Raw genomic sequence first — 15,779 nt, 5'->3', positions numbered from 1 at the left:
AGTGCAGCAGAGCAGTCCAGCGGGGCAGAAGACAGGCTTCTCTGTCACTCACTATCTCCCAGAGTTTGCTCAAACTCACGTCCATTCAGTCAGTGATGCCATCCAACCATCTTGTCCTCTGTCATCCCCTTCTCCTCTTGCCTTCAATCTTTCCCAGCATCAGGGTCTATTCCAATAAGTCGGTTGTTTACATCAGGTGGCCAAAGTATTGGAGTTTCAGCTTCAGCATCAGTCCTTCCAATGAATATCCAGGGTTGATTTCCTCTAGGATTGACTGGTTGGACTTCCTTGCTGTCCAAGGGACTCAGGAGTCTTCTCTAACACCATAGTTCAAAAGCACAATTCTTCGGCGCTCAGCTTTCCTTATGGTCCAACTCTCACATCCATACATGACTACTGGAAAAACCATAGCTTTGACTAGACGGATCTTTGTTCTGATCAGACATAAAACTGTGCTGAAAACCATGCTTCTCCAGAGCTGTTCCTCAGGGTTATCTGAGGCTGTCTTTTGGGGCATAGTCTTCAGTTTGACTCAAATAAAACTCTTTTCAATTCTTATTGCAGATTGTTGTTGATTATTTTTGTAGACAACACCAATACCTGGAAAGCCCCTTTGATGGCCTCCCAAGCCTCCCAGATGACATGGGACAAGAGAGCCTCAAAAAGCACGTGCCTGACCAGATCACCTTGCTGGCCGGGGCAGCTGAGACTGGAACTCAGTTTCAGATCAGATCAGATCAGTCACTCAGTCGTGTCCGACTCTTTGCGACCCCATGAATCGCAGCATGCCAGGCCTCCCTGTCCATCACCAACTCCCGGAGTTCACCCAGACTCACGTCCATCGAGTCAGTGATGCCATCCAGCCATCTCATCCTCTATCGTCCCCTTTTCCTCTTGCCCCCAATCCCTCCCAGCATCAGAGTCTTTTCCAATGAGTCAACTCTTTACATGAGGTGGCCAAAGTACTGGAGTTTCAGCTTTAGCATCATTCCTTCCAAAGAAATCCCAGGGCTGATCTCCTTCCGAATGGACTGGTTGGATCTCCTTTCAGTTCAAGGAACTCTCAAGAATCTTCTCCAACACCACAGTTCAAAAGCATCAATTCTTTGGCGCTCAGCCTTCTTCACAGTCCAACTCTCACATCCATACATGACCACAGGAAAAACCATAGCCTTGACTAGATGGACCTTTGTTGGCAAAGTAATGTCTCTGCTTTTGAATATGCTATCTAGGTTGGTCATAACTTTCCTTCCAAGGAGTAAGCGTCTTTTAATTTCATGGCTGCAGTCACCATCTGCAGTGATTTTGGAGCCCCCAAAAATAAAGTCTGACACTGTTTCCACTGTTTCCCCATCTATTTCCCATGAAGTGATGGGACCGGATGCCATGATCTTCGTTTTCTGAATGTTGAGCTTTAAGCCAACTTTTTCACTCTCCTCTTTTACTTTCATCAAGAGGCTTTTCAGTTCCTCTTCACTTTCTGCCATAAGGGTGGTGTCATCTGCATATCTGAGGTTATTGATATTTCTCCTGGCAATCTTGATTCCAGCTTGTGTTTCCTCCAGTCCAGCGTTTCTCATGATGTACTCTGCATATAAGTTAAATAAGCAGGGTGACAATATACAGCCTTGACGTACTCCTTTTCCTATTTGGAACCAGTCTGTTGTTCCATGTCCAGTTCTAACTGTTGCTTCCTGACCTGCATACAGATTTATCAAGAGGCAGGTCAGGTGGTCTGGTATTCCCATCTCTTGAAGAATTTTCCGCAGTTTATTGTGATCCACACAGTCAAAGGCTTTGGCATAGTCAATAAAGCAGAAATAGATGTTTTTCTGGAACTCTCTTGCTTTTTCCATGATCCAGCGGATGTTGGCAATTTGATCTCTGGTTCCTCTGCCTTTTCTAAAACCAGCTTGAACATCAGGAAGTTCACTGTTCACATATTGCTGAAGCCTGGCTTGGAGAATTTTGAGCATTACTTTACTAGCGTGTGAGATGAGTGCAATTGTGCGGTAGTCTGAGCATTCTTTGGCATTGGAACTCAGTTTAGAAGATGCCAAACCCTGTGCATCTTTCACTCCATGTACATGTCTCCCCTTGTGGGGCAGAGAGAGATGACAGAGTAGGAAAAATCAAAGTACCAGACACTTATAGAAAACACAACCTATGAGCAATCATCTGATTTATAAAAAGAGGCAACAAAATTTTTTAAGTCGAAGTATCGTTTATTTATTGGAAAAGACCTTGATGCTCAGTAAGATTGAGGGCAGGAAGAGAAAGGGGTGACAGAGAATGAGATGGCTGGATGGCTTCATGGACTCAATGAACATGACTTTGAGCAAACTCCAGGAGATAGTGAAGGGCAGGGAAGCCTGGCGTGCTGCAGTCCATGGGGTCGCAAAGAATGGGACAGGTCTTAGGGACAGAGCAACAGTAACACAGTTGATTTACAATGCTGTGTTAGTTTCCAGGTGTAAGGCCAAGAGGCAACACATTTTCAAATGATACAAAATAGCATTTTCAAAACAAAGCATGTGTGTTTTGGGGCTTCCCGGGTGGCCCTAGTGGTAAAGAACCTGCCTGCCAATGCAGGAGAACTAAGAGATGCTGGTTTGATCCCTGGTTGGGAAGATCCCCTGGAGGAGGAAATGGCAACCCACTCCAATACTCTTGTCTGGAAAACCCCATGAACAGAGAAGCCTGGCCGGCTACAGTTCGTGGGGTCACAAAGAGTCGGACACGACAAAAGTGACTTAGCATGGCTTAGCTCATAACAGAGCAAGAGGGTGACTGGAGTAACCTTTCGTTTAGTGAGCTGGCAGCAGGGGAAGTAGGTTTAAGGAAGCAGAGAGGAAGACAGGGATTCCGGTCCCTGGCCTGTTGGCTTGAGTTGTTGTCCTCAGAGAAGTGGGCGTCATAGCTTGGTCACCCCAGGCAGAGAGACACACCATCCTTTATACAACATGTCCCTAGCTCTCCCCTGGGAAAGAGGCTCCAGGAGGAGAAGGCAAGGGAGGCTGTTTCTGACACATGCTGTGGAGTCAGTGGTAAACAACCCTCGGAGAAGGTGGCTTCCGGCCCTGGTGAGTCACTCCTCTTGGCTGGGCCTGGTTCCTGGTGGCCAGGCCCCACCTACCCAAGCTGGGGTGAGCAGCCTGCTGTGCAGGGCTGGGGGATGAACAGGAGTTGGGCCAAGGGAGGGTGGCTCCTTAAATCCTTGTACACTGAGGCAGCCCCGGAGGGATGCCCCCAGGGCCCAAGCCTGGCTGCCGGGCCTGGTCACACCACGAGGCCCTCGCTGGCTGTCAGGGGGCTCAGGTCACGGTGGGCCATCCTCCCTGCCCCGTGAGATCTCACACTCTGCACATCTCTAGAGCTGGTTGGCTCCCCATCCTGGTCCCCTGAGGTCTTGGCACCCGGCCCTCACCCAGGGTTAAACATTAGTAGCAGATTATCAGTCCAGGGTCCGGGGAGGGTGGAATTACACTTTCACCAGCGTCTCCTCTGCTGGAGCCATCTGTGCCCGCCCCTGCCAGACATGCCCGCGGAGGAGTTTGTGGCCGGCTGGATCTCCGGTGAGACACTTTTCTTGCCTCTGTCATATCAATGCCAATTGCAGGTCACTCTTCCTGGGGAAGGTGGGTGACCTGAGAGGAGCTGAAGCCAAAGTCCTGGTGGCCTGGGAGTGTCCAGAACCAGCCGTCCCTGGGCCTCCTGGGAGTTGCCCGAGGGGGCGAGGAGAGGACGGTGCAGTGGGCGGGGGCTACTGCCAAGCCCCAGGCTGCCCCCTGCCAACCTGGACACCTGTCAGGGGTGGGGCCGTGGTGAGCGCTCTCCCAGACTCACCTGCACCGCAGATCCATCTCCAGGGCTCAGAGGACAGTTCACCTTTGACATCACCCGCTGTCCTGCATTCCGCTCTGGACCTCTGTCCTACCTGGCAATGGGCTGTGAGCCCTGAGGCCAGCTGTGCTGTCGCCCCAGCCCAGCATCTGAGTGACCTCCCCGAAGCTCCAGGACCAGCTTCTGCTAAGCAGGGCAGGACCAGGAGGTGGGGAGATGCTGGGGGGCTGGGCCCCCCTGGTGCCAGCAGGCGTCCTCTCAGAGCCCCCAACTCTGCACTGCCCGGGCAGAGCGCTGGGAAGGCGGGGCCTGGACCAAGGCCCTGCACTCGACAGCAGCTGTGAGCTGAAGGGAGGCCGGAGCCCTGGAATCCCCCAGTTAGACAAGTCAGCAGGATGCTCGGGGGTCAAGTCCGGACGGGCGATGTCCCTGTGTATCTGGGGTTGGCTCCTCCCCTCTGCATGTGCGTCCTCCAGGCAGGGCCAGGCTCGCTCTCTCTCTCTGCTCCCCACACCTTCCCTGCCCAGTGCCTGGCACGGAGGAAGGTGCCAGGGGGCAACTTCTGCTCCCCCCTGACACACCCTGGCTTCCTCAGCCCAGTCCAAGGGGCCTAACTCCTAGCACCTTTTCGTCCCCACAGGAGCTCTGGGCTTGGTCCTGGGACACCCCTTTGACACTGTGAAGGTGAGTCTAGGGGAGGCGCCCAAGGAAGGAACGATGTCGCCTGAAACAGACATCAGGGAGAGAGCAGGGCCTGGCTCGCGGAGACTCTCTCCGCCTCTCCTGCCCTGCTGGGGTCCTGCCCAAAGGGCCCAAGGAATGAGCCGGCTGGACACCCGGCCTTCCCGCCTGCTCTGTCCTCCCTGTCCAGGTGCGGCTGCAGACCCAGACCACATACCGGGGCATCGTTGACTGTATGGTCAAGACTTACCGCCATGAGTCGGTGGGTGGCCTGCGTTGCGGGGTTTGCGTGTGGGAGGCCTCTGGACTGTCGGGGCCAGCTTCCTTCTCTCCCAGCAGGGCTCTGCCCCCGGGAAGAGAGAAAGAAGACCCAAGTCTGGGGCCACCAGGGGATGGGCTGAACAGTAGCTTCATGCCCCCCAAAGTGGAGCTGAGGCCATCCCCGGCCTTAGCCAGCCTCCACCTGCCTGTGGGCGGACTTGGGAGTGGTTTCCAGCCAGAGGAGGCCGTGCCAGGCCTGGAGAGGGCCAATGGGAGGCTCCCAGAGCCCCTAGCCAGCTCGCACCGTGTCTCTGCAGCTCCTGGGCTTCTTCAAGGGGATGAGTTTCCCCATCGCCAGCATAGCTGTGGTCAACTCCGTCCTGTTCGGGGTCTACAGCAACGCCCTGCTGGCGCTGACGGCCACCTCCCACCAGGAGCGGCGGGCCCAGCCGCCCAGCTACACACACGTCTTCATAGCTGGCTGCACCGGGGGGTTCCTGCAGGTGAGGGGGTGCACAGGCGCGCGCACACACGCACACACGCACACACGCACGCACACACACACACACACACTTGCATAGTGATGATCAGTTCACTCCTTTCCCTCCAACCCACCTCTAGTGACCCACAGCCACAGACCCCCGGCCTTCTCAAGGGGAACGTGAGGAGTGGTGGGGAAAGGCCTGCTCCTGGGACCTGACCTGGCCGAGCAGTGGCCTTCTAGGCTGCAGGTCTGGAGGGGAGAGTCATGGAGAACAGAAGGGGCAAGGGGCAAGAGAGCTGGGGTGAGGGGGGAGACAGTGCCAGGAGGACAGCCGTTGGTGCCCACCTCGGGGGGGGGGTCTGTTGCCATCTCTGACCCTCACCTGTGGCCCATCCACAGATCTCGCTGGGAGAGGTCCAGGGTGTTAATTATTAAGTGACTAACCATTTGGTTCTGGTCTTTGTTCTCGGCGCTCGAGTACTGGGTTTTGAGGGGTGGGGTGGAGGGGACAGAGCAGCAGGGGGAGCCCTAGCTAAGGGGGGGCCTGAGCGCAGAGGTCCAAGGGTGTGCACCTGGCTCCACGCCCCCCCAGCTAGTACCCCAGGTCACCCTCTACTTGACACCTGCCCTGATGCTCTGTCCACTTCAGGGTAGAGAGCAAGGACAAAGAACAGAGTCAGGGGCTCATTGAGTGAATTAATAATTCATGAGACGTGAAAGGTCCAGGCTTTGCTTCTGCCCCTAGTGCGGGGTTCATGCCTGCATATTTCCCAAACCCTGAGACATGCATCCAGCAAAAACAAGGAAGAGAGTGAGCCCCCAGGCCAAGTGGCCTGATTTAGGCTCAACCGGGCCCAACTTCTCCATTTCCTTCCTCTCTGGTTCCTCAGAAAGCAGAACAGATGGTGGAACTGGGGACTGTCCAGTCATTGATGGGGATAGGGTCCAGGGACCACATGGAGCCCCGTTTACTACCAAGACCAAGGCTCTGATTTCCACCTGGGACGGGAAATGTATATTTTGCATGGAGATGGACAGGAAGACTCTAGTTAGCATAAAGCAGGGAATGACAACCTCTTGTGTACAAAAGTTGCATTTGACTCGGCTAAGTCTGGTATAGTGTCTGACATCCCCACGGCCCCTGTGGTGGGCACAGGGTGGGGAGGGCAGGGACCCGAGCCCACCCCTCCCCACCACCCTGCCTTTGGCCCAGCCATGTCTTCACCCCCAGGGACCCACCCCCCAGAGCAGCCCTCAGCTCAGTACTGCCCATGGGCTCTGCTGGGAGGGTGACATCACAGCACCACCTCACAGGGAGGGACCCCAGCCCACGGCGCTTCCTGTGGGGGAGTAAGTAAGCCAACTGCCATCCTCTAAAGATCACCACCAGAGCCAGCCTGCAGGCTCCGCTGCCGTCAGCCGTCTCCAGGGCTGCGAGCTTGGGTACCTTCCACGAAAGAAAAACAAAAAACACCCAAGTCCAGAGATGATGTGCCGATCTCGGCTGGGACTTCAGTCCTCACCTGAACGTGCCCTAGTTGCACCCCTGACTCACACCTCGGCCCCCCCTTCCCTCCGAGCCCCCAGCACCAATGTTACCCCAGATCTGTCTCGTCCGCCTCAGCCATCGTGTTCGAGGACCGTCAGATCCCACCCTGTCACCCACCTTCTTGGGACGCTAGAGTCTGGGGCTTTGTGAGGCCAATTTCCCCACCCAGGGGCCTCTGAGAGGCGTCTGGCAGCAGGTGAGGCCGGAGGAGTCTATGAAGTTGAGTCCTCAACACTATCGAGGTGACCCCTTTATCCGTGGGGAGGGGTCCATCCCCCGCTGTTTTGTGAGCACAGATGGAAGCCTCTTTTTGGTTTTTTTGGGCCCCAGCCATGGCAATGAAAGCACCGAGTCCTAAGCACTGGCCCGCTAGGGAACTCTTTCTTTAGCGCCATGGGTGTGTCAGCAAGTTCGGCCGAGGAGAGGGCCAGGCCTCCTTGCTGTCAGGGGTCTAATGGTAAGGGAGGGGGCTCTGGCCCGTTCCCCACTGCGCGTGAGAGAGGCTGAGAGCGGCCACGGGAGCCCGCGAGGCCCTGCGGAAAGATGCTGCCGTGTCTGCTCGCTGCCTTCCTCCCGTCAAGACGACTCGACTCGGAGGGATTGTTCCTGTCCCAAGGTCCGCCCAGGCCCTTCCTGCTTCCTTCCCTACAGGCCTACTGCTTGGCTCCCTTTGATCTCATCAAAGTCCGGCTACAAAACCAGACGGAGCCCAGGGCTAAGCCGGGGAGCCCCCCGCCCCGGTACCGGGGGCCCGTGCACTGTGCAGCCTCCATCTTCCAGGCTGAGGGGCCCCGGGGGCTGTTCCGGGGAGCCTGGGCCCTGACCCTGAGGGACACCCCCACTCTGGGAATCTATTTCGTCACCTATGAGTGGCTGTGTCGCCAATTCACGCCGGACGGCCAGACCCCCAGTAAGTGAAGTGGCGTCAGAGGGCGGGGGACAGAGAGGAGGAAGGAAGGGGAGGACGGGGAGGGGGACTGTGACGGGGGCTGTTTCGTCCCTCGGCTGAATGCCTCTCCACTCCTGCCCCCCAGGCTCGGGCACAGTGCTGGTGGCAGGGGGCTTTGCCGGCATCACCTCCTGGGTCGCCGCCACCCCCCTGGACGTGATCAAGTCCCGGATGCAGATGGCGGGGCTGAAGCAGAGGGCCTACGGGGGGCTGCTGGACTGCATGGTGAGCAGCGCCCGGCAGGAAGGACTGGGGGTCTTCTTCCGGGGGCTCACCATCAACAGTGCCCGCGCCTTTCCCGTCAATGCTGTCACCTTCCTCAGCTACGAGCACCTCCTCCTCTCCTGGGGGTGAGCCGCCGGGCGACTCCGGCAGCTCCCTGGAGGGACCACCGCCCACCTGCCCAGACTGGAGGCCAAGCTGAGAGCCCTGACTTGTGGGTCTGATGCAGAGGGTGAACCCCCTTTTACCAAGTCACCTCCAGTGCTCAGACCAGATGGGGCTGGGGAGACGGCATTGGAGCAGGAGGCCTGGGGTCCCTGGCGCGCCCCGCCCCCAAAGTCCAAGGCTGGCCGGGGCCTCTTGGCAGCACGTGCCCTGATTCCTTGGCTTCCTGAATCTGAGAAGTAAACTCAGAGCCAGCGGTGCTGGTGACATTCCAGCCCCCCCACCCCACCCGTCCTGTGACTTTGCCCCTTTAAGAGCTGCCTGGTGCTAACCACCCTCCCTGGATTTGAGTGAGGAGATCCTCATTGGCCCCCCACCTCACTTCCCTTCAAACCTCTCCGTGCAGGACTTGAGGGTAGCCTTTATGCCTCCTCTAGTCCAGAATCCTTCAGTGACTCCGTCACCTTCAGGAAAAGGCCCCCTCCTCCCCTCTGCCCCCCAGCTTTCTTCTCCTTCTGTTCTCAGCAGCCCAGTCCTGCTTGAGGTCCCTGAACAAGCCGTACTCTCTCATCGCCTCCCACCTAGAAGGTTCCTTTCCTCTCAGCCAGCAGTGGGCAGTGCTTGCAGGCTGACTCCCCCATCCCAGGGCTGAGCCAGCTCCAACCTGGGCCTGTCTCCTGGAGTTCTTCCTTGGCTTGCCTCCCCCTGCCCGGAACTGACTCTGGGGTTTCCAGACCTTTCTGCTCATCCCCATGCCTTGATCACAGCCTTGGCCTATACTTAATCATGGTTGCGGGTTTGCTTCTCGGCTTCCCAATTAGACTGGGTGCTCCTTGAGGTCAAGGGTCCTATTTCTGGTCGTTTCCCAGCACGGAGCCCCATGCTTGAAGGAGCCTGATAAATGCTTGTGAAATGAAGTGCAGTCCTAACCTCCATCCTTCACTCCAACCACCACACCGTCCTCCGGGGCACCCTCTTACCGGCTTCCACTGAGATCCCCTCCCCCGGCCCCTCTTGGGGTCTCCAGCGGAGTAGTGTCTGCCTAGACCAATCCCATCGAGGGCACTTGTTTTCTTCACCATCTCTATTGCTAAAGGGGAATTAAAAACTAGCTGAAAAGGTTCACTTAATTGGCAAATAAAGTGAGCAGACATCCTAATCTAGTCTGGGATCAACCAGGGCCCCCTCCGCCCGCGCATGGTGACCTGAACGCCTGGGATGCCTGCCATTTACTGGGGCCCCCGTATAAAGACAATCACAGTGTTATCACCACGGTTCACACAGGAGGTGGCCTTGGCTCAGAGACAGCGCGTCACCCGTCCCAGGCCGCATGGCTGCTGCTTTACACAGCTCGCCTGCACGCATCTGCGCCTCCGCCTCGAGAGCTCAGTTGCTCTGCTATCCTGCTCTGCCTGGGGCTTGTGACCGTCTCCCACAAGACACCTAAGCTCAGATTCACCCGGACTCGACCTCCCCGTGTGCTCTTCGGATCCCTTGTTTATGGGATCATGTGAAACAGCAGCAGACAGGACCCTAAGCATTCTTCCCTTCTCACAGCATGGCCGCTGGGCACGCGGCCGCTGAGTGAGGCTCTGTTCCCCTAGGTGGGGACTGCTGCTTGGCTTCTTGCTAGCGACATGTGAGCAGAAGAAATGTGTGCAAATTGCCCATCGCTTGCTTCAGAGGAGTTTCCTCACTGTTGGCTGGAAATAGGGGCCACTGGTGAGGATATAGGGGGCTCCTGGAACCCAGGGACTCAGTGAACACTGCTGACTGGTCGCCCTGGGCTGCTGCATTCTGACATCTCTTTAGCCTTCACCCGAACTAACACAGTGGGTAAGGTCGGGGTGATCCCAGCGTGGTTCATGGAGCAGCAGCAAGAGGACTTCCTAGAGGGGGTTAGAAAGGCAGAGTCCCAGGCCCCACCCTGAACTGACAGAATCAGAACCTCTGAGGCTGGGGCCTGGGAATCAGTGTTGCACAAAACTCTCACTGTGATCTTCTGTTGTTGTTCAGTTGCTCAGTCGTGTCCGACCCTCAGTCATGTCCCATGAACTGCAGCACGCCAGGCTTCCCAGTCCTTCATTATCTCCCGGAGTTTGCTCAAACTCATGTGCATTGAACTGGTGATGCCATTTAATTGTCTCATCCTCTGTCGCCCCCTTCAATCTTTTCCAGCATCAAGGTCTCTTCCAACAAGTTCACTCTTTGCATCAGGTAGTCAAAGTACTGGAGCTTCAGCTTCAGCATCAGTCCTTCCAATGGATATCCAGGGTTTCTTCCCTTTGGGATTGACTGGTTTGATCTCTCAAGAGTTTTCTCCAACACCACAGTTCAAAAGCATCAGTTCTTTGACACTCAGCCTTTTTCTATTGTCCAGCTCTCACATCCATACATGATTAGTAGAAAAGCCATAGCTTTGGCTCTATGGACCTTTCCAGGCTAAAGTTTAAGAAATGGTGCTCTGGATGCTTCTAAGGGAAGAAACGCATCACCTTTTCAAGCTGAGGAAGCTGTCATTCTGGTGACTGGAACTCCAGTTCCGGTGGCCTCCTCTCTTACACAGATTTCACGCAGATTCAGGCAGCCCATGTTCCTGGTGTGGAAAAACAGGGTCTGTCTGAGGCAGCCAGTGCCCGTTCTGTGCCCCAGTTTCCTCTGAGATCCCTTCTAACTGGTCCGTCCTTGAGCCCAAGTGGCCAGTCTAAGATCTCCAGGGTCACTGCAGTGTCAGGGATTTCAGGCCAGACACCGCAGTGTTGGGGAGTAGTCATCGGAACTTCTCAGGGGAGTCGGGGGCTGGTTCCGAGGGAGCGAACAGCATGCATGTGAAATAGGAGGTGGTTCTTAGAAATGGGGCAGGAGGCCAGAGTGGTCCTCTGTAGTTCGTCATTTCTCACCACCTCACCAGTTAGCAAGAAAAGAAAATTTAAAAATGCTTTTTTTTGGACTTTCGTGGTGATCCAATGGTTTAGCTTCAGCACTTCCAATGCAGGGGGTGCAGGTTCGATCCCTGGTTGGGGGACTAAGACTCCACATGCTGTGTGGTGCAGCCAAAAAATAAAAAATAAAACAGAATCACACAGCTTCAAAAAAAATTAAAATAATAATGATAAAATTTCCAAAATTCTTTTTTGACTTTTTTTTCCCCAAGATTTTTTGATGTAGATCATTTTTTAAAAGTCTTTGTTGAATTTGTTATAGTATCGCTTCTGTTTATGGGTTGTTTTTTTGGCTGCGCTGTATCTTCCTTGCTGCAAGCAGGCTTTCTCTAGGGGTAGAAAGCGGGGGCTACTCTCCAGTTGCGGCGCACAGGCTTCTCACTGCAGTGGCTTCTCTTGTTGCGGAGCACGGGCTCAAGGCGCTTCAGCAGTTGTGGCACAGGGCTCATTCGGTGTGGCTCACAGGCGCCAGGGCAGGCAGGCTTCAATCATGACACGTGGGCTCAGTCATTGTTGCTTGCAGGCTCTAGAGCACAGGCTCAATAGTTGTTGCACACTTGCTTAGTTGCTCGGCGGCATGGGAAATCTTCCCAGACCAGGGATCAAACTCATGTCCTCTGCACTGTCAAGCAGATGCTTATCCACTGTGCCACCAGGGAAGTCCTGCAACTTTGTTTTAATTAGATCCTTTGGGGGCTGTAATTCCACCCGCAAGCTTGCCTTTGCACTGCAGGGCACAGTTTCTGTTTCCTCGCTGTGTGGAGGGGCGGGAACTCCCTTCCTCTGTGCTCCTCGTTAGAACCAGAGAGAGTGGCAGGCCCTCCTCTGGCTGGCCATGCGGTCCCAAGCCTGAGTCGCTTCCACTGGCCTATGGCAAGGGCTGCCAGCTGGCCTGGAGAACAGTGCTGTGGTGAGGTGAGGGTTAAGCACAGTGTGATTAAAGAGAAAACAACTCACTCCTCTTGGAAAGGAGGGTGGAAAGACAAACAAAGATCAGGCAGGAAATGACCAAAGATATTTTTAAAAGCCAGATGGTTTCATATCAGCAGGGGGTCAGAATATGCCTGTTAAACTCCTTAAGGAATTAACACATGTTGTTTGGCCTTATTGGGCTTCCCTTATAGCTCAGCTGGTTAAGAATCCACCTGCAAGGCAGGAGACCTGGGTTTGATCCCTGGGTTGGGAAGATTCCCTGGAGAAGGGAAAGGCTACCCACTCCAGTATTCTGGCCTGGAGAATTCCATGGACTGTATAGTCCATGGGGTCGCAAAGAGTCGGACACGACTGAACGACTTTCACTTTTACGCATCATTATTTGAGACTCATTCAGAGAGGAGTCCCTGAGAACTAGGAAATAGTACAGGAACCTGCTTTGAGGTTGAACATGGGGGTGGTGTCTGAGGGTCACAAGTAAATGGTTTACAACTTGGGTAAACATGTTAAACAGTGTCTCATTGGATTTGGGTCATCAAATGTCGTACTTATTTTTTTAAGGTCTTTATTGAATTTGTTACAGTTGTGCTTATATTTTTTGTTCTGGTTTTTTGGCCCTGAGGCTTGTGGGGTCTTAATTCCCTGACCAGGACTCAACCTGTTCCTCCTGCACTGGAAGGTGAGGTCTTAACCACCGGACCATCAGGGAAGTCCCCTGTCCTATTTATTCTTACAGCATCAATCACAGTAGGAGAAATGGAGGAGATTAATTTCTGGGTATACAGACTTAAGGGCTACACATGCAGGTAAAGGGGGACAAAGCAGAACCCTGGGATGATTCTGGTTAAATCACTTTTGCCAGACTCACTGAGCCAAGAGGAGTCGCCCTTCATTGGCATCTCTGGCCTGAGTGCTGGCCTGAGCTCCCGGCCCACGTGGCCAACTGTCTCTGGTCGCAGATTCTTGAGCATCCCACACGTGCCTAGAGTTTCGGAGGCCAGAAGAGCAGCTTTCCTTCTCCCCTGCTCCCACTTCAAAAGGGTCCCCAACCCCTGTGAATCCTGCTGCTAAACTTGGGACTTATTCTCCCTTTTCCAATCCTACTAATGCACCCCAAGTCCTGTCTGGAATCTGGACAAATAACTTTTCAAATGCGAATCTGATCAGGTCCCTCTACTCCTCTTGCCCCTGGATGGCCTCCCATTGCTCTGAGGAATCGAGGCAGTTTCCTTCCACGGCCTGTAAAGCACTTGGACATTCCTCCTCTCTCGCTTCCCTCCCATCGCAGGACATCTGCGTTGTGCACGCTATTCTCACTCTCTGTGCCTCTGGCTCTCAGTTCAGCATCACCTCCATAGTGAAACTGTCCTCAGCTCCTCTTTCTAGGTCAGTGTCCTTTGGTTTAGAGAGGGTCTGAGAATTTGCTTTTCACTATATTCCTGGATGCTGCTGGTTTCAGCCGCAGTTTGAGAACCACTGGCTTGTACTTTGATGTTCTCTCCCCTTTTCAGTCTGTAATCACATACTTCCATTTGTGTGGCCCTGGTGGTTCAGATGGTAAGAAATCTACCGCAATGCAGGAGACCCAGGTTCAACTGCTGGTTGGGGAAGATCCCCTGGAGACGGGAATGGCTACCCGCTCTAGTGTTCTTGCCTGGAGAATCCCATGGACGGAGGAACCTGGTGGTCTATAGGCCATGGGGTTGCAAAGAGTCGGACATGACTGAGTAACTAACATTTTCTCTTTGGTTATAATTGTCTCTTCTCTAAACTACAAGCTCCACGAGGCAGAGATCTTGACTCTTTTGCTCATTAAAACACTAGTGGGCTTACAGAAGCTCAATATATAATTGTTGAACGAACGAATGAATGAATGAAAACTGGTCTTCCCCACTCTAGATTTTACACAGAGCCCTCCTACTATAAGGCATTAGGTTTCAACCATGATAACAAACATGATTGTAAAACCATTGCTAACTTTGCAAGACGTGAGGGAACATCCCAAAGACCCCTTCAAAACAAGGCAGTGAGCATGTGTTGGAACTGTGCTGCCCTTGAGGCAAACGGTGACACTGAGAACTTGAAGATGAAAGAAACACAGAAGAACAGAAGACTTTGGCCCAGAGAGTGAGGCAGCCGAACACAACCTTCATAAATTAAGTCAAGATCCTGGAAAGGGCTACACCTTTAGTGAGAGCAGAACAGAAAAACTCCACCCACCAGTAGAGGGAACCTACAAAGAAAACTGCCTTTCCCTGTGGTGGGAAAAAATTCAAAATAAGATGGCCTCCTGAAACTCTGGTCAGTATTATGTAACAACCCAAATAGGAAAAGAATTTGAAAAATAATAGATACATGTGTATGTATAACGGAATCATTTTGCTGTACACCTGAAACTAACATAACACTGTTAATCAACTATAATCCAGTTAAAATAAAAAGTTAAAAAAAAAAAAAAGATGGGCTCCTATGAACCACAGCATCTGCTACGGGAGTCCTTCAGCTCTGGGACACCTTCCTCCCAGGAATTAATTTATCATGAATGTACTGCCCCCTTGTGTCTCATAGGAATAACTACAGGTTTTTCCATAGGAGAGTCCCCAAATGGGGATTTTCAGGTTTTCCAGAGATTAAGTGCAACCAATAAAAAAAAATTCCAGGACCAAAAAACCACCAGACCCACTAAGAAAAAAGCCACCACGAATTAAGGCATCAGGAGAAACAAAAGCAACAGATTTAGCCCGCCAGGATTTCAGGTATTACACTCAGCAAATGCAGAATTTAAAATAACCACGCATGAAAGATCTAAATATATAAAAGAATTAAAAGAGAGGAAACAAGAGAGTACAAAAATGACTATAGGGCTTCCCTGGTGGCTCACTGGTAAAGAATCCACCTGCCAGTGTAGGAGGCATGGGTTCGATCCCCGGTCCAGGAAGATCCCATATATCTCGGGGCAACTAAGTCCGTGTGCCACAACTACTGAGCCCATACTCTGAGCAAGAGAAGCCACTGCAGTGAGAAGCCCGTGCACCGCAACTGAAGAGTGGCCCCCACTCACTGCAGCTAGAGAACGGCCTGTGCAGCAGCAAAGGCCCAGCACAGGCAAAAATAAATAAATAAAATCATTTTTTAAAAGTTTTAAAAAATGAGTTACTGTTGTTGTTCAATCGTGTCTGATTCTTTGTGACCCCGTGGGCTGCAGCACGCCAGGCTTCCCTGTCCATCACCAACTCCCGGAGCTTGCTCAACCTCGTGTCCATCGAGTCGGTGATGCCATCCAACCATCTCATCCTCTGTTGTCCCCTTCTCTTACTGCCTTCAGTCTTTCCCAGCATCAGGTCTTTTCCAATGAGTTGGCTCTTGGCATCACATAGCCAAAGTATTGGAGCTTCAGCTTCAGCAACAGTCTTTCCAATGAATATTCAGGACTGATTTCCTTTAGGATTGACAAGTTTGATCTTGCAGTCCAAGGGACTCTCAAGAGCCTTCTCCAACACCACAGTTCAAAAGCATCAGTTCTTCAGCACTCAGCCTTCTTTATGGTCCAACTCTCACATCCATACATGACTACTGGAAAAACCATAGCTTTGACTAGACGGACCTTTGCTGGCAAAGTAATGGCTTTACTTTTTAATACGCTCTCTAGGTTTGTCATTGAAGGTGATGGCACCCCACTCCAGTATTCTTGCCTGGAAAATCCCATGGACGGAGGAGCCTGGTAGGCTGCAGTCCATGGGGTCACTAAGA

The 15,779-nt window shown here is 53.2% G+C and overlaps 1 protein-coding gene across 2 annotated transcripts; it reads left to right on the top strand.

Annotated features, from left to right (window-relative positions):
- Window positions 1-2,213: 2,213 nt before the first annotated feature.
- SLC25A45 (solute carrier family 25 member 45) lies at window positions 2,214-9,317 on the top strand. Of its 2 annotated transcripts, XM_061406937.1 has the most exons (7): window positions 2,214-3,575; window positions 4,484-4,527; window positions 4,715-4,786; window positions 5,103-5,288; window positions 7,470-7,728; window positions 7,853-7,992; window positions 9,024-9,317. In XM_061406937.1, the coding sequence occupies exons 1-7, from the start codon at window positions 3,539-3,541 to the stop codon at window positions 9,063-9,065; spliced, it is 780 nt and encodes a 259-aa protein (XP_061262921.1). In that variant the 5' UTR covers window positions 2,214-3,538; the 3' UTR covers window positions 9,066-9,317. The 2 variants fall into 2 exon arrangements, with proteins under 2 accessions (XP_061262921.1, XP_061262920.1); XM_061406936.1 differs by having other exon boundaries at window positions 2,229-3,575; window positions 7,853-9,317.
- Window positions 9,318-15,779: the final 6,462 nt, after the last annotated feature.

This window comes from Bos javanicus, chromosome 29 (genome assembly GCF_032452875.1).
Source record: "Bos javanicus breed banteng chromosome 29, ARS-OSU_banteng_1.0, whole genome shotgun sequence".
Lineage (NCBI taxonomy): Eukaryota > Metazoa > Chordata > Mammalia > Artiodactyla > Bovidae > Bos > Bos javanicus.
Note: the sequence above shows the minus strand (reverse complement) of the source record. Positions and strands in the feature narration are given on the sequence as shown.